The sequence below is a fragment of the Artemia sp. Qi Xiang Cuo genome, chromosome 15 (assembly GCF_049724085.1).
Source record: "Artemia sp. Qi Xiang Cuo chromosome 15, ASM4972408v1, whole genome shotgun sequence".
Lineage (NCBI taxonomy): Eukaryota > Metazoa > Arthropoda > Branchiopoda > Anostraca > Artemiidae > Artemia > Artemia sp. Qi Xiang Cuo.
In genome coordinates this window covers 20,205,607-20,226,995 of record NC_142808.1, presented here as the reverse complement: position 1 = coordinate 20,226,995, position 21,389 = coordinate 20,205,607, and the positions used below count along the sequence as shown (strand labels likewise).

Below are 21,389 nucleotides of genomic sequence, written 5' to 3'. Positions count from 1 at the left end.
CTTTATGACATCCTTTCACCCCAGACGGGGACGACCTGTTCCGTTTAGCCCTAGATGGTTGGCCGAAAAGAACAATCTTCGGCAATCTGTCATCTTTCATCCGCACAACGTGCCCTAGCCACCTCAACCTTTCTTTCATTATAGCCCTACAGAGTGGTATTGAAACACATTTTTCGTATAGCCTATCGTTTGAAATACGGTCAGTCATCCGGGTACCCAAAACATGCCTTGAGCAATTTATCTGGAAAATATCTAGAAAATCTTTATCCGCTTTTCGGAGCGCCCATGCTTCAGAGCAATATTTAACCACTGCCACCACTGTAGCTTCTAATATTCTAATCTTGGTATGCAGACTTATATTCCTATTCTTCTAATCTTTTTATAACTGTGAAAAAACACCCTGAACCTTGGCTATTCTATATTTAACATCTTCACTGCTCCCACCATCTTTATTAATAATAGTACCAAGGTAAGTGAAGCTGTCCACCTGATCAATCTTTTCATTACCCAACATCACCTTTTCATCTTCACTTATTCCCAGCCTTAGTGACTTAGTCTTCCTAACATTAATTTTCAAACCAATTCTAGCATCCTGAACTCGCAAAACCTCTAAAACTTCATTCGTTTTGCTCACACTTTCATCTAGGATGCTTAAATCATCAGCGTAATCCAAGTCCAGGAGACTTTTTCCTCCCCATTTGATTCCTTGGTCTCCCATTGCCTTTCCTGTGCTCCTTAAAGAAAGTCCATCAAAATAATCCATACAAAGGGGGATAGAACACAATCCTGCTTAACTCCTGATTTAATACAAAACCAGCTGCTAACCTCATTTCCTACCTTAACCGCGGCAGTGTTATTCTCTTACATAGCACTAATCACTTAAATGCAGTTTTCTGGTATACCATACAAGGATAAAACCTGTATTAAAGCTCTTCTATCAACCAAATCGAAAGCTTGCTCATAAACTATAAAACTGAGGACCAAAGGTGTTTGAAAACTCAGGCACTTCTCAATTATTGCCTAAGAGGGAAAAGTTGGTCGATCCATCCTCTACCGTTTCTAAAACCACACTGTTCATCTCTTACGACTTTGTCTATTGCATCTCTCAGTCTAAAAAGTATCATGTTACTAAGTAATTAGCTACCTAGTGAGACCTGACTAATGCTTCGATAATTAACACAGTTTCTCTTAGCACCTTTCTTATACAGTGGCTTAATTAAGGTTTTCCTAAAATCGTTAGGTATTTCCCCTTTTCCAAAAATCATTCATAATCTTCAGTAACTTATTTCTAACCTCAGAGCCACCATATTTAGGATACTCGTTTACCACCCTATCAGCACCTGGAGCCTTATTATTTTTTAATCCTTTTAGTACTGTCGCTAATTCTTCCTCACAAAACAAATCTTCCTTCACATCAAAGGTATCACAAACTTTTCTTTTTTCTCTATATTTTTCCCTGCAACTCTATCTTGGTTAAGCAAATTTAGAAAATTTTCGGACCATCTCTCTTTAGTTTTTTCTTTATGGCTAATTGTTACCCAAATTATATGTTGAGCTGGGCTAAGTCTGCGTTGACTCCTCCCTCTCAAATTGGTAACGAGCAAGTAGAATATTTTACTATTATGCCGTCTAGCTGCATCTTCCAGATCCTCGACAATTTTATCCATGGCCTCCACTTCACACTTCCTTAGTTCATATTTTAATGCTTTCTCCACTTTCTTTACATTTCTTTTGTTTTCATACGATCTATCACTCAGATAATTTTTGTACAAGTCCTTTCTCCTTTCTATTAAACATAAAGCTTTTTCGCTAGTATTCTTAGCTGCAGTTCTAGCTTTCTTCCCTAATACACCTTCAGCAACTTCACAAATTTTTTTTCTAAAATTATTCCAACCATCTTCCACATTACCAAGTTTTAAACTCTCAAGTTTAGTATTCAACTGTTCCTGGAAAGTTTCTCTCAAATTCTCGTCCTGGAGTCTACCAAAATCATAACTTCCCGGGAGGTAGTTACCCTTCCGATATTTCAGCTTTAAATTAACCCTAGACACTACTAAATAGTGATCTTTACTTGTAACATCAATAACAACACTCCTATATATCCTAGTATTTTATATTGATCCTGCCAGTCTTCGGGTTACTCTAACATAATCAATGAGGTTTGCTGTCTTACCATCACGTGAATACCATGTTAACTTATAATCCATTTTATGACCAAACACCGTATTGGTTATAACTAGATTGTTATACCTACAAATTTGCAAAAGTCTGTTTCCATTACTGTTTTCTTTTCCTACACCAAATTTACCTAGGCTGGGATACCATCTATTCCTATTTCTACCAACCTGGGCGTTAAAATCTCTCAGTAATAACATCATATTTCTACCTGGGACCTTGTTTATTTGCTCCAGTAACTGTAAGTAAAATTCATCTGAGTCACTAGTATCTCCGTCAGTCGGTTCTACAGGGGCGTATGCTACTATAACTGATACCCTGAACTTTCTAGTCATAAAATGAGCAATTAGTATTCTATTATTAATACCTTCCCAGCCTAAACAAGACTTAGCAGCTTCCTTATTCATCATGAGCTCTACTCCCTGTCTATGTACCCCATCCTTTCTACCTGAGTAACCAAATTCTATATCACCTAATTTCATGCTTCCTACTCCTGGGATATGAGTTTCTGAAACTCCTAATAAATCCAGTTCGAATCGCCTGAATTCTTCAGTCAAAATGTCGATACGATAGTCATTTTTAATCTCGTAACATTCCAAGTTCCAATTTTCATGTTCTTTAAATCATTGAAATTATTTTCGCCTCAGGAAAATCAATGATCCCGGATACCAGTGCAGGACGGGGATCACTTATTTTCTCAAGTCTACACCGAAGGGCTTAAGCTGGCTTAGAACCGGATTGCAAGAGGTCCCTGGGACCTCCATGAATGGAGGCTTTGTGCAATCCTGGGCCCATATTGGTCACAACATGGTGTTCAGCACTTGGCGATGCTCTTCTATTAACAAGAGTCGAAATCCTGCACAGACAGTCTCAAGCCCATTGCCTCCGACTCATTATATATTCATGCCTACAAATATTATGCTACTACGGGGAGGCACCCATAATAGATAAATTAGCTAGAAAGAGGTTTTTCAGCCCAAAGACGCCCATCAAAACATACCAATTCCAGAAAAATTGTCCATTAGTCAGAATCCCATGCGAATGCTGTGTCGTTTACTAGGCTATAATTTCCTTGAGGGGCGCCACTCCTCAAGTGGGAATAGAGTTGACCGCAAGGTCCCCAGTCTTGCAGGTACCCCGAAAGGGGCGAGGCAGCCCTTTTTAGAGGCAGTTGTCTAAATATCAGGAACTTACCCAATGTCGCCGTTGTCCTCCAAGAGAGGATTCTCCCGCGATGGTGTTATGTATCACCCTGCAATTCAATTCATTACTGGGAGAAGGTTTGTAACTCATGGGACTTGTGGACAAACCAGTGGGCCCTTTTGAGTGTACATTTGAGGGGCCTTCTTCCTCCTCCATCTGTATTTATGACCCCGGGCGAGGGTGCCCCAGTTTCTGTTATGGAAAATCTATTATGGAAAGTCCAAAAATCATATAACAATGTCTTTAGGGTGGACACAATCCCCCAGAGCCCATGGGCAAGGGTTGTAAGTTATGCCCAGGGAATATAAGGTTTTTATTGAATGGGTAGTTGTTTAAACTTTGGATCGGATGGAGCTCATTTGATTGGAAGTCGGAAGTCTTAGTGCCCTTTTTAAGAGTCAAAATATATTGTTCAGCATTGTTGAAAGGTCCAGTATTTGTGGATGTCAACCTCCCCACAGTCCTCAGGACAAGGGCTGAAGTTAGGCAATTCCTTCATTGTTTAGAGATAGTATATGTTATTGAGAAAGGTATGCATGTTTGAATTTTTCTTTCCAAGAAGACGAAGGGTATTCAGGTGAGCCTTTCAAAGAATTTTAAAAGGAGTGTTGAACTAAATCAAAACACATTGTGTGTATACGGATTGTCAAAAGGGTACAACACAGGAATGACTGAGTATATTAATTTGGGAAATTCAGGAACTGATAAGGGAGATGATCAAAAAGGCAGTATTTGCATGCTATCAATACTACCACAACTACTACCACATTATTCCATTTACAGTATTAAGGAGAAATTTGAATTAAATCAAAAGAAGCTATGTGCATGCACATTGTCAAAATCGCGTATCTTAGGAATTGATTGGGGTAGTAAGTTGAAACTTTCAGAGAATACTTAAAGGGAAGATCATCATCTCACCAAAAGACAATATGTGCACACTACTAATAATACTACTGTTACTACTACATTTAATACTACTACTACTACTTCTATTGCAACTACGTGTAGGGCTAAGAGCATTGAGATGAAAATTTTAAGAAGCATCTGAACGTACAGGTTATCGAAAGGACATATCAGCAATGGCTAATTGTATTAAATTGAAACTTCCAGGACTTAATGAGAGGGATGTTCAATTGACCACAAGGCAATAGGTTAATACTATTTCTGCTAGTAGTACTACCGCTATTCAATACTTTTACTAGAAATATCAATACTACTTACTGTGACTACTATTACAACTGTGCCGAAGGGCATGAATGTGAAATTGTCAAGAAATTTTGAGGGGGAAGATGAACTGAATCAGAACACGCCCTCTGTATGCAGGCTTTCAAAAAGGTGTAACAGCAATATCTTTCCGCATGTGTTGAAGGGAATGTTAAAGAAACTAGAGGTGCTATGCCCATGCTGCTACTAATGCTGCTACAATTATTGCTACTGCGCAAGCTAAGGGTATTAAGGAAAAGCTTTTAAGGAATATTTAGGCTATGTTGAACTAAATAAAAAAAAACTATGAGCATGTGGACTTTCAAAAAGGTGACTAAGTAATATCTGAAGAACAATTTATATTATTAATATAGACCTTTAAGGGTAAGTTGTGGGGGATTTTGAACTAGCCAGACGGCATTATATGTATACTTTTAATACTACCACTACAGTTAATGTAACTAATGACGCTAAAGGTATTACGATGAAACTTTTAGGAGTTTCAGTTAAAGGATAAAACTGTACGCGTGCAGGTTTACAACAGGGCATACAAGGACTATCATTTTCAGCACCACTCTATAATAGCTAGAAATGTCATTGAAACTTTTAAAGGAGCTAATTCAACTCAAAATTATTAGTTCTGGTGCCCTTTCGAAGAGTAACAAGAGATTGAAGGGCAAGCAGCCCTTCTCTCAAGCCCATTCACTTTCCAAACGCATCCAGTAAGAATTTCGAAACAGCCATCTTGTTCAACATAGTAGAACGGTCCAGCAACTATGTCTTTAAGGATATTAGGCATGTCAACCCCCACAATTATGCAATTGGCTGATTATGCTTTAAATCTAATGTTGCTTTAAAATAAATCAAAGGCATTGTGTTTATGGTTGCTGCCTATAAGACACTTCAGCAATATATTGAGAACGACTGGGGGTATTAAGTTCAAACTTTTGGGGAAACTATTAATACTACTTCTTCTCTTACAATTTGAATAAACAAAAGAGTGTAAGTTTATCCAGGTTGTCAAAGAGATAGAATATTTTGGGAATGATATTAACTTTTCTTTTTCAGGTGAGTTTCAGAAGCTATAAAATTAAATTAAAAATACTGTTTGTGTCAGGATTAAAAATTGTTGAAAAAGTTTCACCAACTTACAAATAGCAACTCATAGCCTACTATGGATTCTTATAGAAAAAAAAACTAGAAAGATATAAAATATTATTTTTTTCCGTGAAAAAGATTGTCAATTAAAAACGAACAAAAATTAGTTTAAAAAGCTTTTTCCACAAAAAAAGTTGTTCAAAAAAAAGTAAACAGCTCCATTAATCCAAGAATGAGCAAAAATGAAGTCAAATAATCTTCCACGCCTAAAACTACCACAAATCATTATCAATAAATAAATGAAATTCAAAACGAACAGAAATTACAATAAATAGCCGAGTTAAACTCAAAACGAGCAAAAATTAACACGAGTAGGGCTGATAAACCCCATGCTTTCTCAAGACCAGAACGCAATTTGCGCTTTACTGAAATCAAAAGATATTAGAAATTTTGTTCACTTTTCTTACTTTCATAAATAAAAAATTATCAAAAGTTTAATGAATAAATATCAGTACATGTCAATTATACCGGCAATCCACGGCCATTTTTTTTTTTTTTTTGTTCTGGGGATTATGGTATTAATTTATGGTAGTTTTACGTTTAGAAGATTATTCGACTTTATTTTTGCTCATTCTTGGCTTAATGGAGCTCTTTACTTTTCTTTGTAAAACTTGCTATGTGGAAAAAGTTTTTTTTTTTTTTAATTAATAACTCATAAACAGACATGTCTGCAGGTATTTATTTTGGGGAAGAGAGTTAAGGCCAACTTCAAAAGACAAAAAACAGGTGAGTTGTTTCAAAATCATAGAAACTATGGGAAGCTTAAAGTTTTTAACATGTCAGGGTGGATACAGACCCAAAACCCTCGCTTCATCTACATGCGTGCCTACAAGATACTTTTTGGAACAATTTAATGCTGAATCTGGTGAATATGCCTATGAAGTGTCATGTTTATTATTAACTTGTATTTTAAATGATAAATATTTATTTAACTTTAACAATAATTTACATACAAAAATCAATATGATTCACCCAAAACCAAACAGTTGACCTGGGGCGAATCAGGTAAAAAAAACGCATATATATATATACCATCATTTGAATTCATTATAATAAGAAAGAAAGAAATAAATACTCGGGGGTAGCAGCTACATGCCATGTCCATGCTGGGTCACATTGTGACCCCATGCTGGGGTCACAATCACCAACAACAAACAATTACATCTTAATTTAAATCAAATCATTTAGCATGTTGGTTAGTTTATTAACGTTATCAAACTATTAAAAGGTTGTGTTTTACAGCCCCAATCACCACCGGACCCTAAACCAGGAATTATCCTCTCTATGAGGCTACAGAATTTCATGTGTCATGATCATTTGGCTTTTGAATTCAATTCTCATTTGAATTTCATCATTGGACCTAATGGTAGTGGAAAGAGTGCCGTATTGACTGGTTTACAGGTGGCACTTGGAGCTGCAGCTAAGGAGACGGAGCGAGGAGCAAAACTGGGAGGTGAGGCTTTTAAGAAATATTAAAAAATACAACCTGATTTTATTTGTATGTATTGTCCTGTATTTCTTGGTATCAAAATACCTTACCTCCAATTCGTTTTGTATTTTTTATTTTTCATTTGAGCTCATTTCTTCTTTCTAACTAACTCTGAATTCACACCGTCAAGTTTTTGCCTAAAGAACAGAGGATTATGTTCTGTCTGATTTCTTCCGTTTTTGACACAAGTACATGCGTATTGACAGCTCCTTAGCTGTGTTGAAATATTTTTGAAAAAAAAGTCTGTCAAAATCTTAGCTCAATAACAACATTTCGTTTTTAAAATTTAGAATTAAATTTTATTTATTCAGGAATATTGAATTGATATTTTGAAACATGTACTTCCAGTTCAAAATTGTATAATTCATTAAAGGCTGATCAGAAAATAACAAATTCAACTAAATTGTTAAAATTTTAAGGAGACCTCCAGTTTTTACAGTAGAAAATAGTTGTCAATATTTGAAACAATATGTTAAAGAACGAAAAAGGATAAAAAAGAAAAGGAAAATCAAGAAATAAAATAAACAGAAAAAATATTTAGTAAAAGAGAAACAAAAAAGGGATAGAACCGCTTCCTTAAACAAGTTCCTTTTTGTGTAAACTTTCACGTTTCCGTTTGTGTGTGTGTGGGTTTAGCATGAATAGTATAAATAGTACGTAATATCTCATGTAATATCAAATTTATCCCCATAGCTCATAAAACGGGCAGAAAAGAACTAAACACATGACCAGCTCACTTACCAGCCTAAGCTTGTCAGGGGGAAATCTTAATCAATCATTCATAATCATTTTAGGTTAATACAAGGCGCATTCAAGAAGGTAATTGTCAGTAATGGTTCTCAATTATTTGCCATTACCTTTATCCTAAAATAGTGAATTACAACAGACTTAACCAATCGTATTATTATCTTTATTGGAACATCGTAATATATCTCTTATGTAATTTTTAATGTAAATATAATCTTATAATTTCTTATAATAATTTAATAATAATTTCAAATAATTGTATAATAATTCTATAATAAAATATAATAATTTCTTATAAAACCTTAATAATTTTTAGCTGTTTTAACTCCCTGTAATTAAAAAGTAGTTGTTGGATGGTTAATTAATCTTAATTTTCTATACATTGAATTGTAAATTTGGTCGTCACTCATGGTTTAGAATTATACGAGTAGTTTTCTTTCAAGGATTGAACTATTATGGTGAAAAGAGAATGATATAAATCTAAAAAATCAAAAATACTTTATTTGTTGCGTTGACTTTATTTGTGCTCTGCGTTGACCATTCTGGGTCAGATAAAAGAAACAGGAAATTTTAATTTCCCTTGGGTGGAAGCGGAATTAAGTCTTATCACATAAGAAAAACTCAGGAATCGGAACTTCTGAATAAAATCAATTACTGATAAATTTTTTCCGCCTATAGTAATACGTTGTTTCAGAGTTTCTAATGAATGAACTGCTACATTAAAAAAAGCATAATTTGAAGGTACACCATTTCAGAGGTGTACAAAACAGTACGGGTCTTTTCCTGGTGGGGAGGTGGGGGGAGGAGTACCGGAGAAGAGAAATCAACCCTATACCCCTTGTGTGCATGTATGGCTTTGTTTCTTCAAATTGTATTGGACATAACGATTACATGCCATGTACATTAAAATGGCCACAAAAGTCAGATAACTTGACCATCGTGCATTTGACAGTTGCTAAGTTGTAGTTAGAAGGTCTAACTTCCCATCTAAATTCTTCTTATCTAAATAATAACTCCTTTCTAAATTCTAACTATAAATCTATAAATTCCAGCTGCACATTTTCTGTTTACCAAGGGTGTCTGTTTACTGCCCCCTCTAGACCCCAGTTTGCCCCCCCACCCCCAAACTAAAATTTAGTTTCTACAAAAAAAAAATCTTGTAAAATTTAAGATAAGCCTGCATAATTCAAGCATCCAGAGAAACAGGTCAGTTTTTGTTTGTATTAATTAAAAAAACTTTTTCCACAAAATTAGTTTTTCAAAGAAAAGTAAAGAACTCCATTAAACAAAAAATGGGCAAAAATAAAATCAAATAATCTACCAAGCGTGAAACTACCACACATCAGCATCGATAAATAAATTAAACCCAAAACGAACAGAAATTACAATAAATAACTGAGTCAAACTCAAAACGAGCAGAAATTAACATAAGTTGGGCTCAAAACCCCTATGCCTTCCCGAGGCCTGAACATAATTTGCACTTTACTGAAAAAATATAAATGTTTTTACTTTTATAACTTTAATAAATCAAATAAAATTAACATTTTGATTACTAAATATCAATATATGTATATTAAACTGACAATGCACATTCATTTGTATTTTTTTCAGTAGAGTGCAAATTATGTTCTGGCCTTGGGAAGGCATAGGGGTTTTGAGCCCAACTTATGTTAATTTCTGCTCGTGGAACAAAATGGCAATCTAAAAATTTTGATTGGATATGTTTGGGGAAATGGTGGGCTTGGAATGGGTGTTAGGTGCATTCCAATCACTTCTGACTATTAAAAATAGCACTAGCCATTTCAATTTCCAATCGAATGAGCCCTTTTTGAAGTTTCTACGACAACGCGTTCTATAAAAACCATATATGCCCCCAGGGCATAACTTACAATCCTTGCCCTGATGGTTGGGGGGGGGGGGGTTTTCATCCTCAAAGACCTGATTTCCAGAACTTAAAACTACGTTGAATAAAATGGCTATCTCAAAATTATCTCAAATGTGTTTGGGGAAAAGGTGGGCGTGAGAGGGGGGTGGTTGCCCTCCAATCACTTTTGACTATTAAAAAGGGCACTAGCTCTTCGAATTTCCAATCGAATGAGCCTTTTTTGAAGTTCCTACGACAACACCTTCTATAAAACCTTATATGCCCCCAGGGTATAACTTACAACCCTTGCCCTGAAGGCTGTGGGAGAGTTTCCTCCTCAAAAACATAATTTCTATCTGAAAACCAACTATGCTGAACAAAATGGTTATTTCAAAATTTTTATTGGATGTGTTTCGGGAAATGGTGGTCGTGGAAGGGGTGTTAGTTGCCTTCCAATCACTTTTGACTATTAAAAAGGGCACTGGCCACTCCAATTTCCAATGGAATGTGCCCTTTTCGAAGTTTCTACGACAACTTCTTCGATACGAAGTGCCCTGCTCGAAAGGAAAAAAAAATAATATATTGTGCCAACATCATTCTTATATGCCCCCAGGGCATAACTTAAAACCCTTGCTCTAAGGGTTGTGGGGGAGTGACCTCCCCAAAAGCCTATTTTCTATCTGGAAATCAACTACGCTGAACAAAATGGCTATCTCAAAATTTTGATTGGATGTGTTTTGGGGAATGATGGGCGTGGGGTGGGATTCGTTGCCTTCCAATCACTTTCGACTATTAAAAAGGGCACTAGCCACTCCAATTTCTTATCGAATGAGCCCTTTTTTGAAGCTCTATGACAACTCCTTCAATACCAAGTGCCCTGGTATGGAAAAAAAAAGAAGAAAGTAATACATTGTGCCAACATCGTGAGCGCTATTGAGCTGCCTATGATATCTTGGTAGTATATAAATATTCAGTATATCTATTAGTATATCTAACGGCTTGAAGATTATTTTTTTATTTTTTAGAGGCCTCAATGTATCAGTAATTGTGCTCGAAATTCTTTTCTTTTATGCTAAAAATAAGTAAGGCGTAGTAATAATTGTTGAACCCAACTTAAATCGCGCTTTGTCTCGCCTAAGCTAAGTACTCTAACTTGCCGTCTGACTTGGATCATATCAGGGGGGGGGGATCTGTCTGACAGTTATCAGTCATAAAGTTAGCAAAGGTTTTATTAACAGCTTTATTACTGTCAAGAGTTTGAAATTAGGCTTTGGTTTTTGAAGACCTGAAGTTAAATTTTCTAATTTTTAGATGCATTTGCGTATCAGTATATGTATTAGAGATTTTTTTTTTCCTTGTGCAAAACAAAGTATGGCTTGGCAGGAATTGTCGAGTTCTTGCCTAGATTAAGCACTCCAGCATGCCATCTTATTTGGATCTTATCAGGGAGTGGGGGAGATTTGTGTAATAGATGGCAGCCTCACAGTTACTATAGCTATTGTTAATAGCTTTACTGCGTTAAGGTAAATAGCGACTTCGGCTTTTTGTTTCCAAAGGCTTTCAGTTTAGTTGTCCCTTTTGTTTAGAAGGCTGAATAAATCAGTGGATTGTGATAATGACTTTTGTTTGTGTGTGTTGTAAAAATGTAAGGTGGAAAGAACAATTTTCGAAATTGCATGCATCACACTCTGTCTAGCCTAGGCTCAGCACTCTGACATTTTGTCTGGCTCATAGCAAGGGGTGGAAATCTTTGTAATGGCTATCAGTCTTCAAGCTAGTAAAGTTTATTAACAGCTTTACTACAGGTAAGGGAATGTTATGAATTTGACTTTTTCTTTATAAAGAATTTCAGTTTAGTTTTTCTCATTTTTAGAGGGGCTATTAAATCAGTAAATTATTCAAGATTCTTTTTTGCGTGCTAAATAAAAGTAAGACATAGCAAGAATTTCCGAACCTAGATTTATCACGCTTTGCCTAGTCTAGGTTAAGTATTCTGACATGTGGTGTAGCTAAGGTGGAGTCCCTTATTAAAACTCCAAGTGCAGGCTATAGGTCGTTGTAGCCAGGAGTATTTAGTAATTTTAAATTTAATGAACTATAACCTGAAGTTGAAATAGCACCCTGACAGCATTCTGAAAATTAGTTTTTTTGTGTGTTTTCAAAAGATGTAGATTCTTCCCACGTAGGATTTTTTCAATAAAGATCTTCCCATATTATGCTTAGGACAATATCAATAAACCAATTTAAAGAATAAAAAATAGAAACACCAACTAGTCATCCTTTAATATGTATATAGCAGCCAAATATAGATTAGGGGAAGTGTTAGACAATTATAGTTAGGGGTGGGGGAAGAGGACAGTTGTCAGCTCTTGTTTGTTGTGATTTTTGTTCGTTTTAGGTTTGATTTGAATATTAAATTTTTGTTTTACTCGTTTTAAGATTTTTTTTATTCATTTGTCAGTCTTATCTAAATACACGCCCCTTGTGAGTCAATGCTTTCGAAAAACTTAAAGCAAAGATAAAAATAAATTAAATAGAGCTTCTCTGTTACGATCGAAGAAAGAATTGTGTTGTTATTGTCGCTAATTTGAAGGCGATTATTGCGCCAAAATTACCAAGCCCTGACCTGCAATTTTACTAAAACCAAAACAGTCTTCAAGTTATAGTCGGGATTGCAGCAGCAGCTGCTACCTAGTAAGTATGATAAAGGATGATAAAGGTAGGTCACGTTTTTTATTAAAGGAGTTGAATCAGTGGCTATCAGATTCTATAATTCTAACAACTATGCTGTTGCTCTTTTTGTAATTAGTATGAAATAAATACATACTAACGGGTAAAATTTCTGATTAAAACAGAGAAAATTCTTACTGTCTCAATTAAAAGTTTAAGTTAATTAATGTCAATTTAGATAATTAAAAATTACTGTCTCATGACTATATTTGTATTTCATATTTATCATAGATGGGAAGGCAGTAGGGTCTAAGAAATTACTGTTTTACTCTTTTTTTGTCATATGGTCTTGGTACTTTCACTGTCAATTTTTGTTCTGTTATATAATCTGTAAATCATTTGTATGTCTATGGTTATGTCACAGATTGTTTCTACCCTTTTCCCCTTGACTTGCAGATTTGGTGAAGAAAGGGTGCACATCTGGGTCTGTATCCGTCACATTATCAAATTATGGACCGTTTGGGTATAAGAAGGACATATATGGTAACGCCATTACAATCGTCAGGACTCTAAAGACATCAGGGAGCAGTAGTTTCAAAATTTTGAATTCTGCAGGTTAGCCCTAGTTGATAATCTTTAAAAGTTTTAATTATGATAATAGCTAATTGTTATTAATAATTTATGCTATTAATTGTCTTTGTTTTATAACTATTATTGTTCATATATTTTGTTTCTACTAATTTACTGTTAGTGTTTCTAATGTTAGAATTTGATTATGATGTGACTTTTTTTACTGAACTTGATAATAAAACCAGAATGTAGTTAGGATTAAAGGAAACTGATTAGAAAAAATCGCTACTGACATGAGAAATGAACCCAAGATTCCTTGGTGACTAGCCGGAGTTTCCAATCCTGGACTAACAGATACTCGTGGCAATCTTTCCATATCGTTTTTTTTGTAGATTTGAAATGAAATGGCAATTGGAAATAAAAATAAAATGGCAATTAAGTTCAAAACCGTAAACCGAATAAAAATATCCTATGGGACTATGGTTAATTGATATTAAACTTTAGGCTACTAGCCGAGTAGTTAGCGTACTGGACTTGAAATCCTGAGATAAGGGGTTCGATTCATGGTGTCGCTGGTTATTTGGTTTGGAACGGGGGTCAATGATGTGGCTCTGTAAGCTCAGCCAAAGTCCACCAAACTCTGAATGGCTACCCGAAGAAATCTAAGGGGAATACATGGGAAGCGTCGGGTGAATTGCCCCTAACCACATGTGGCACTCCCGGCCGAAGGCAGTAAATCAGGAATCAGTGCATGCGCAACGCAGATCAATGGTCAGCTTATGATTTTTTCTTTTAATTAATATTTCAAGTTATTTAATCATAATTGAGCCAGAATCAGAAATTTAAATCTCACAGTTTTTGTAATATTTGTATGAAGTTGTTCCTTTTGTTTGTAAAAAAAAAAAAAAAAGAGTTACGGATTTATTTTCTTTTTTTAAAGAGATTCAGTTTTTTCTAGAGTCTTCCTAGTTTTGTATGCAGAAATTTAATTAACAAAAAAGGGAAATATTCAACCTTTATTGGATAATATGGGAAAAAGGTTAAAAATTAGATATTTTGGGGCTTTTCATGTAACTTTGCAAGCCGATCCGGGGAAGTAGGGGGAACCAATTTTTGATATTAGCGAACCGTTTACGGAACCATTTTTGTTAAGTCTTAGAACGCTTCCAGGATAGTAAATCGCACAGGGTTGCCATACACATACAATGTTATAAATCCTTATTAATATGGAGCATTCCAACCTACATTCCACTTCTTTGACTACCTTATACCTGTGTGATAATTGCCTGAGGTCTGTTCCTTTCATTCCAATACTCAGAAAAAACATGTTTATTGGCATCACAATGAAAAATAGCTGTCAAATTCATAATCAGACCTTATAAAAGTTATTAAAATTTAAAGAGTTAATAAAAACGGTAATTTTTTAATGTAGTCAATACAGAAATTCAAAATTAAAACGCAGAGAAATAAACCAAGGTAAATAATAGGATGTAATCCCTGATGATTTTCTCCTGTGCCAAGTAGTGAATTTTGCCGAATATTTGCCTCTCAGTTGAACAATAATCTCCAAAAGTAGTTCCCGGTGGACCGCTACAGTCGACCACGATGCCGGCGTGCCGAAGCCATGGTGGTGGTGGGTCGCTGAAATGTTTTCGGCCCTAGGCCATCGGTTTTCAGCTCAGCTTCGGGAACTAGTTGTCACACATACAATGTTATATATTCTCATTGGTACAAGACTTCTAAAGGAATATTTTTAAGGAAATATTTTAGAGTTGATATGAATACCTTTTATAAAAGTGTCTCTGTAGCTAAATATCTTTGTTAATGTAGTACGTTCTGAAGGAGTAATGTCCAGAAAAAAACTGACTGAAAAAAATGAATGTGAATGAATCGTGTTCAGAGAAAAAGTCACATATATTGATTCCCTAGAAGCTGGGAAATTTTTCATATTATCTCTTCAGAAGATTAGAAGTCTTTTCACTTCAGAAGATCAGGATAGTATGCTACTACTTCTACTAACAGCTCACTGCAATATCATGCCACGTGAGACCAACACAACTGCGCACGCTCCTCCTCCAACCAAACATATTCAAAACTCTAAACTGTATCCCCTTACGATGAAGATCTAATTTCCCTTAAATCTTCCTTATGAGCTCTTCCTGTCAAATATTTCGTTGTAATGAACTGAAAGTAAGGAGCGACCCGGCTCAATAGTAACTGGAACTTTAAAAAACGGAATTTTGATACCAATAGATGTATCAAAAGAATCGGATTTTTATGTTGATTTCAAATATATGAGTTTCATTAAGTTTAGTCTTACCCATCAAAGTTTGCGATCCTCAGAAAATTTGCCTTATTTTTGAAAAAAGAAGGAAACACCCCCTAAAGGTCATAGAATCTTGATTAAAATAACACCGTCAGATTCAGCGTATGAGAGAACCCAATTGTAGGGGTTTCAAGCTTCTATCTGCAAAAATGTGGAATTTTGTATTTTTTTTTTTGCCAGAAAAAAGATCACGGATGCGTGTTTATCTTTTTTTTTTTTTTTGCTGTTTTTTTTTCAGGGGTCATCGTATCGACCCACTGGTCCTAAATTATCGTGAGAGCTTTCATTCAAACGAAAATTAAAAGTTCTAGTGCCCTTTTTAAGTGATCAAAAGTGATCTTTTTAAGTGACCCCCTCTCCCACCTCTTTTCCCCCTAAAACTGTCCGATTAAAATTTTGAGATAGCCATTTTGTTCATCATAGTTGAAAAGCCCAATAACTGTGTGTTTGGATATAACATGAAGACCCCCCCCTCCCCCCACAGCGCCCGGGGAAAGGTCTTTAAGTTATAAAAATTGTCCATTATTTACGCATAGTATTTGTTTTTGGGAAGCATGCATACATTTTAGGGTGGGAAGACGAATTTTCTGCTGTTTTTTTTTCACAGTGGAAGTTTCCAGGGGTTGAACTTGTCGGAGGAAATTATACACTTGGGAATTTTCCAGAATTCCTTTATTTTTATATTTCTTGCTTTCTCTTTTCCGTCTCAATTTTACGCGTGGAGTTGTTAAGGGTAACTATCCTGGGCAAATTTTCAACGGGATTGAATTGTCTAGAGGACATATCCGTGAGAAGGGTATTTCTCTGTGGAGGTGGGGCCAGATTTCCTGGGATTATTTAAAGAAGGATCATAAATTAGATAAAAAAAAAACAATTTTTCTCAACTGAAATTAAGGATCAACGTTAAAACTTAAAACGAACATAAATAAGTACGTATATGAAGCGGGTTGCCTCCTCCTCAACACCTGGCTCTTTACGCTAAAGATTGAATTTTGTCCCAATTCTTTAAGAACGCCTCCTGAAACACAAGGGTCGTTTAATTGGAACAATAAGAAGCTTTTTTCCAAAGTACCAAAAACTTTAGTGTAAAGAGTGAGGTGTTTAGGAAGAGGCAATCCCTTTCATATACTAATAATTTCCGTTTGTTTTAAGTTATAATGTTGCTCCTTACTTTTAGTTGAAAAACACTTTTTTTTATTCAATCCCATTGGGGACGACATGCTTTTCCTCTGGTTCCTTTGGCCTCCTTTGGCTGCGAATAATTTGATATGTAATAAAAATAGTTATTATTGCCATCCTGTCCCATAAACATCTATGTCGCCAGAGAAATCGTGATATTAAAAGCATTTCAAGTGAAACAGAAAAACAATCGAAAAATTTTTGTCTTCTCGGTACCTCTGGTAAAAGAAAAAGTGCAAGGAAAAAATCGGAAATTTAGTTATTTATGCTTGTTTTTTACAATTTTTGTGACTTTTTGTATTTGTCGACATCTGTGTAAAAATTTGAGCAGATTCTAGAAACAAAAAGTAAACACCCCCTCCTAAAGGGGAATATAAAAAAGGAATAAAACATCTCCCTCAACTTTCCCTGAAAGTTTCAATTTAATACCCTTAGTCGTTCCTGAGATATTGCGGTGCTTTAACTCCGTGGATGTGCTTAGTGTCTTTTGAATTAGTTCAATATCCCACTTAGCGTTTCGTGAAAGTTTCATCTTACTGCCCTTAGCCGTTCCTGAGATACCGCAGACACGCTGTTTTGACAACTTGGATGCGCATAGTACCGTGAAAGTTTCAGTTTAATGGTCTTAGCCGTTCCTGATATATTGCAGATACGCCATTTTAACATCGCAGATGTGCTTAGCGTCTTTCGATTAAGGATAACAATCCCCTAAACATCTAAAAGTTTCAACTTAATACCCATAGCCAATCCGGAGACATGCCATATCCTCCCTTTTGACGACCCAGATGCACATAGTTTCTTTTGGTCTAGTTCAATGTGCCCTGAAAATCTGAACTTAATACCCATAGCTGTTCCTGAGGCATGCTCTTGAGAAAATAAAAGCTGTAATGTAATTGACAATGCCATCGTTCTTTACTATGTTTCAGCTATGAAAAAGCCGAAGGCTTTGTTCCTTTGTGTGATATTATATATCACAGCTAGACTCTTCCCTCAACTAGCTGTCTTAGACTTTTTAGTTGATAGCTTTTCGCCCTTCTTTGGAGCAAAATTGTTGGCCTGCGCCAAAAAAATTAGAGAAAACGCCCCTTTGCATGCGCCATAAGATCGAAGAAAACGCCACTTTGCGTGGCATAATGTATCTTGCTGCTTAAAAAGGGCATTTGAACTTTTAATTTCTGTTAGAATGAACCTTTTCATTACTAGGAACACTGGCTCAATGCGATCACCACTGGAGAAAAACAAAAAAATTAAATATTTCTTTGTAGGGACTCTGGAAGGAGAACTAAGGGTTGATGATCCCGGGAAGCAAGACGACATTAAAAGATGTTCGTACCCCCCTCCTTCCGCTCTTGAATAAAATTCTATGAAATTCTTCCTCCCCTCTGAGAATGTTTTGTGCGGATAATAAATCAACTTAGTTAAATTATGCTTTAAAATAAAGTTCTATATTAGCTGGTTATTTTGCACGGGAGACGTGCTTCTTTGGAAACGAAAGCATCGCCGACGCCATTACTGCCTCTGATAGTGGAAAGCTCGTTATTTAGCTTTTATGTAGTTTTAGATCTATTGGCTATATCAGAACTTTCAATCAATAGCTTTTTGTTCCTCTGGGGCAAAATTGTTGTTTGTGTGCCACGAAATAGCAGAAAACGCCATTCGTCATGGCACAGTCTTTTTTACTGAATAAAACGGGAATTAGAACTTTTAATTTCTGTTCGAATGGGCCTTTTCCCGCTTTTTTTGGATCATTGGTTTAAAACGATCGCTCGTTGAAAAAGAAGCAACAAATAAAACGGAAAATCATGCTTCTCTGAAAAGAAAAAAATCCCATTTTTCTTGATAGCCGCTTGAAACTTCTGCAAAAAAGATATCTGATATGTTAAATTTGAGGGTGGAATTTTCGTTAAAAAAATTATCACTTTGGGGGTATTTCCCCCAATTTTGAAAACCATACAAATTTCCTCAGGCTCGTAGTTCCTGGTAGGTAACTAAGGTTAATTTGCTTTACCTATCTAGAATTGCCATAAAAAGCCAATTCTTTTGACGTACATATTATTATCAAAACTTTTTTCTCATAATTTCGGTTACTATCTTCACGAATCGGTTCATTGCCACAAGCTGTATATTAACTTATATGACTTATTGAACACATTTCTTTTTGAAGTTTGTATATTAGATTATACTCGAGTAAAGATGCCGTTGAACTTATTGCAGCTCTAAACCCTATTACCCTCTAAACCCCTAAACCTATATGGATTTACTCACCGAATACACTTTTGTCTTTAAGGTACTGTGCAAGACCATACACGAGACGCCATTGAACAGTTTACAGCAGCTCTAAACATTCCCATTAACAACCCAATGTGTATCCTAACTCAGAATACAGCTAAGACGTTTTTATCTACCTGCAGTCCAGCCGGGCTCTATAATTATTTTTCAACTGCCTCTCTGCTTTCCGATGCAAAAGAGCACTTGGAGAGAACTTATGATGACCTCAAGGAAATGAAATCAGCCGTCAAAGCGAAAAGTGAAATAGTGGAAAAGATTGATGAAGAGGTTGACGAGAAGAAGAAGAAGCTCGAATTAGCTCAAGATTTAGCTTCAGGAGGGGAAAAGCTTAAGAAGTTAAAGGATGAATATCAATGGGCCCTTGTAAGTTTGTTTTATCGAATCTCTATGCTAAGGGTTCTATACACGCATAGATAAAATCAAGGGTACCTGGGAAATATGAACCCAGGATGACCGGTAGAACGTTATATTTTAATATTATCGGGTTGTTTGGATAATAGTTCTCTTGGTATTTTCTCGGAAATAAGTTAACCCAGATTAATATTCGTGTTCCATAAGAAAGCACCCGTGTTTCATTGTAAAATTTTATGGGTCAAATCGACACTTGTGTGGAAATAAGCTTGATGTGTAGCTAGTGGAGAAGTTCGCAATATTACGTGGTGTAACTATGGCAGTAGGCCCGTAATCAGAGGTTGCGTTGGAATGGCTAATGTATCTTTTAGGCTGTACCCTTGGGTTTAACTATGAGCGTAGGGCCCTAAGTACATGCAAGAAGATTTTGCATTAATGTATGTTGGCTATCACCGCGAATTTTATCCTAGTATTGGTTTTATCTATACTTCTACAAAGATCTCTATTAAGGCTGATCTACAGTTTAGGTAACTGATCAAGTTCGAGGACACTTTAAAATTAAAACTAAGTACTGACGGTAAATTTTGAATGAGCTTTGGTATGAGCATGGCATGTTTGGATTGGAAGTGACATTCTCTAAACTTATCTAGAAAATTTCCCAAGAAAAGTAAATGTCTTGAAGACTTCTTTAAGAAGGATACTAATTGTAAATTGGTTTGCAAGAATTTGGAAAATCAAATTTCTCGATCCTGATTCGAAAGCGAAGCTGCCGAATATTTGTGACAATTTTTTTTAATTATTAGTAGGCTTGTAATCAGGCTACCGAAGTAGAATGTGACTCTTGTCTGAAACGAGCCTGGTTTCGTCACCCCCAAAAAGTGGAAGACGAATAATAGGGGGAGGGAGACCATGTGAGTAACGTTTCATGATTAGGCCTATTTAGACAATTGATTTGGATTTGTGCATACATTTTTCAAACAGTTGCAATACCGGTGTAACAATACTCACTCAGAATATTCACGTTCTGATATCCTAAAAAATGTTGCTCACACCACATGAGCGGTTTGAATTCCCAATCAACTATTTTAGACTGTTTCACTCCAGGATAATTTTTTTTTTATCACAGTTTCTTGAAAAGTCGTGTTGAAACTACAGTTAGGAGTTTGCTCCTTTGTTGAAATGTCGGAAAAAGCGTATTATAAGGATATGGGCAGTTGAGGTGCCAGATCCACTGATTTCGTAGGATAGACATTAGATATTAATGACAAATAATATAAACTGGTTTTGACAACCAATAGAAGATATATACTTATTGGTAACATCGTTGTTGCTGACATACAAGGCATGTAGTAAGAAATTCATTCTGGGAGGAGAGTTGAAAAGTACCTGAAAGCAGGAGAGGAGAAGAAAACATCGAAAAGCTCGAAGCACTTATGAGGCTAAATGCAATTTTTATTGAATTAGAATCAATATAGTTAAATGTATAATAAAGAAATATGTTCAATTGGCTGCTATAATTTTTTTTTTATTTAATAACCAATGTTTTTTGTTAGTTGCAGGTTGATAGTTTTTATTTGTAGCATATTTCCCTACAGCATATCTCATTGGAGAGACTCATTGGATTGGTTAATCTGAATTTCTAGTGTCCTTTTTAAGAGGCAAAGTGTTCAGAAGGTGTTTACCATCCCCCCATCACGTCATGTTTTCCCTAAATACATCGAATAAAAATTTTGAGACAGTCATTTTGTTCAAAATAGTCCAAAGATCATATAACAAGGCTTTTGGGATTGATGCAAACCACCAGACCCTAGGGGCGAGGGTCTGAAGTTATAACGCGGGGCATTTAAGGTTTTTATAGAAGGGATGGCTCTTTAAATTTCGAAGAGGCTCATTTGGTTAAAAATTGGAAGCGCTTTTTCCTTTTCAAGGGTCAAAAGTGATGGAGGACATTTAGGCCCCCCCCCTCCCCGACAACCCCTCTTTTCACCAAACACATCTAATTGAAATTGAGATAGCGATTTGCTCAAAATAGGCTAAAGAGCATGCAATAATGTCTCTAGGGGTGACACAACCCACCCAGTGCCCTGGGGATTTGGTTGTAAGTTTATGCCCTGAGGGTATATAAGGTTTTTATGGAATAGGTGGTCGTATAAACTTCAGATGGG

General features: G+C 35.8%; 1 protein-coding gene across 4 annotated transcripts in view; it reads left to right on the top strand.

Annotated features, from left to right (window-relative positions):
- Window positions 1-21,389, top strand: part of LOC148943429 (uncharacterized) — a 65,075-nt gene that overhangs the window by 25,048 nt on the left and 18,638 nt on the right. For all 4 annotated transcript variants that reach the window (XM_089101522.1, XM_089101520.1, XM_089101521.1 and 1 more), the window contains 3 exons: window positions 6,982-7,192; window positions 12,966-13,124; window positions 18,872-19,236. In XM_089101522.1, coding sequence (XP_088957648.1) covers window positions 6,982-7,192; window positions 12,966-13,124; window positions 18,872-19,236 — 735 coding nt within the window. The remainder of the gene's footprint in view (window positions 1-6,981; window positions 7,193-12,965; window positions 13,125-18,871; window positions 19,237-21,389) is intronic.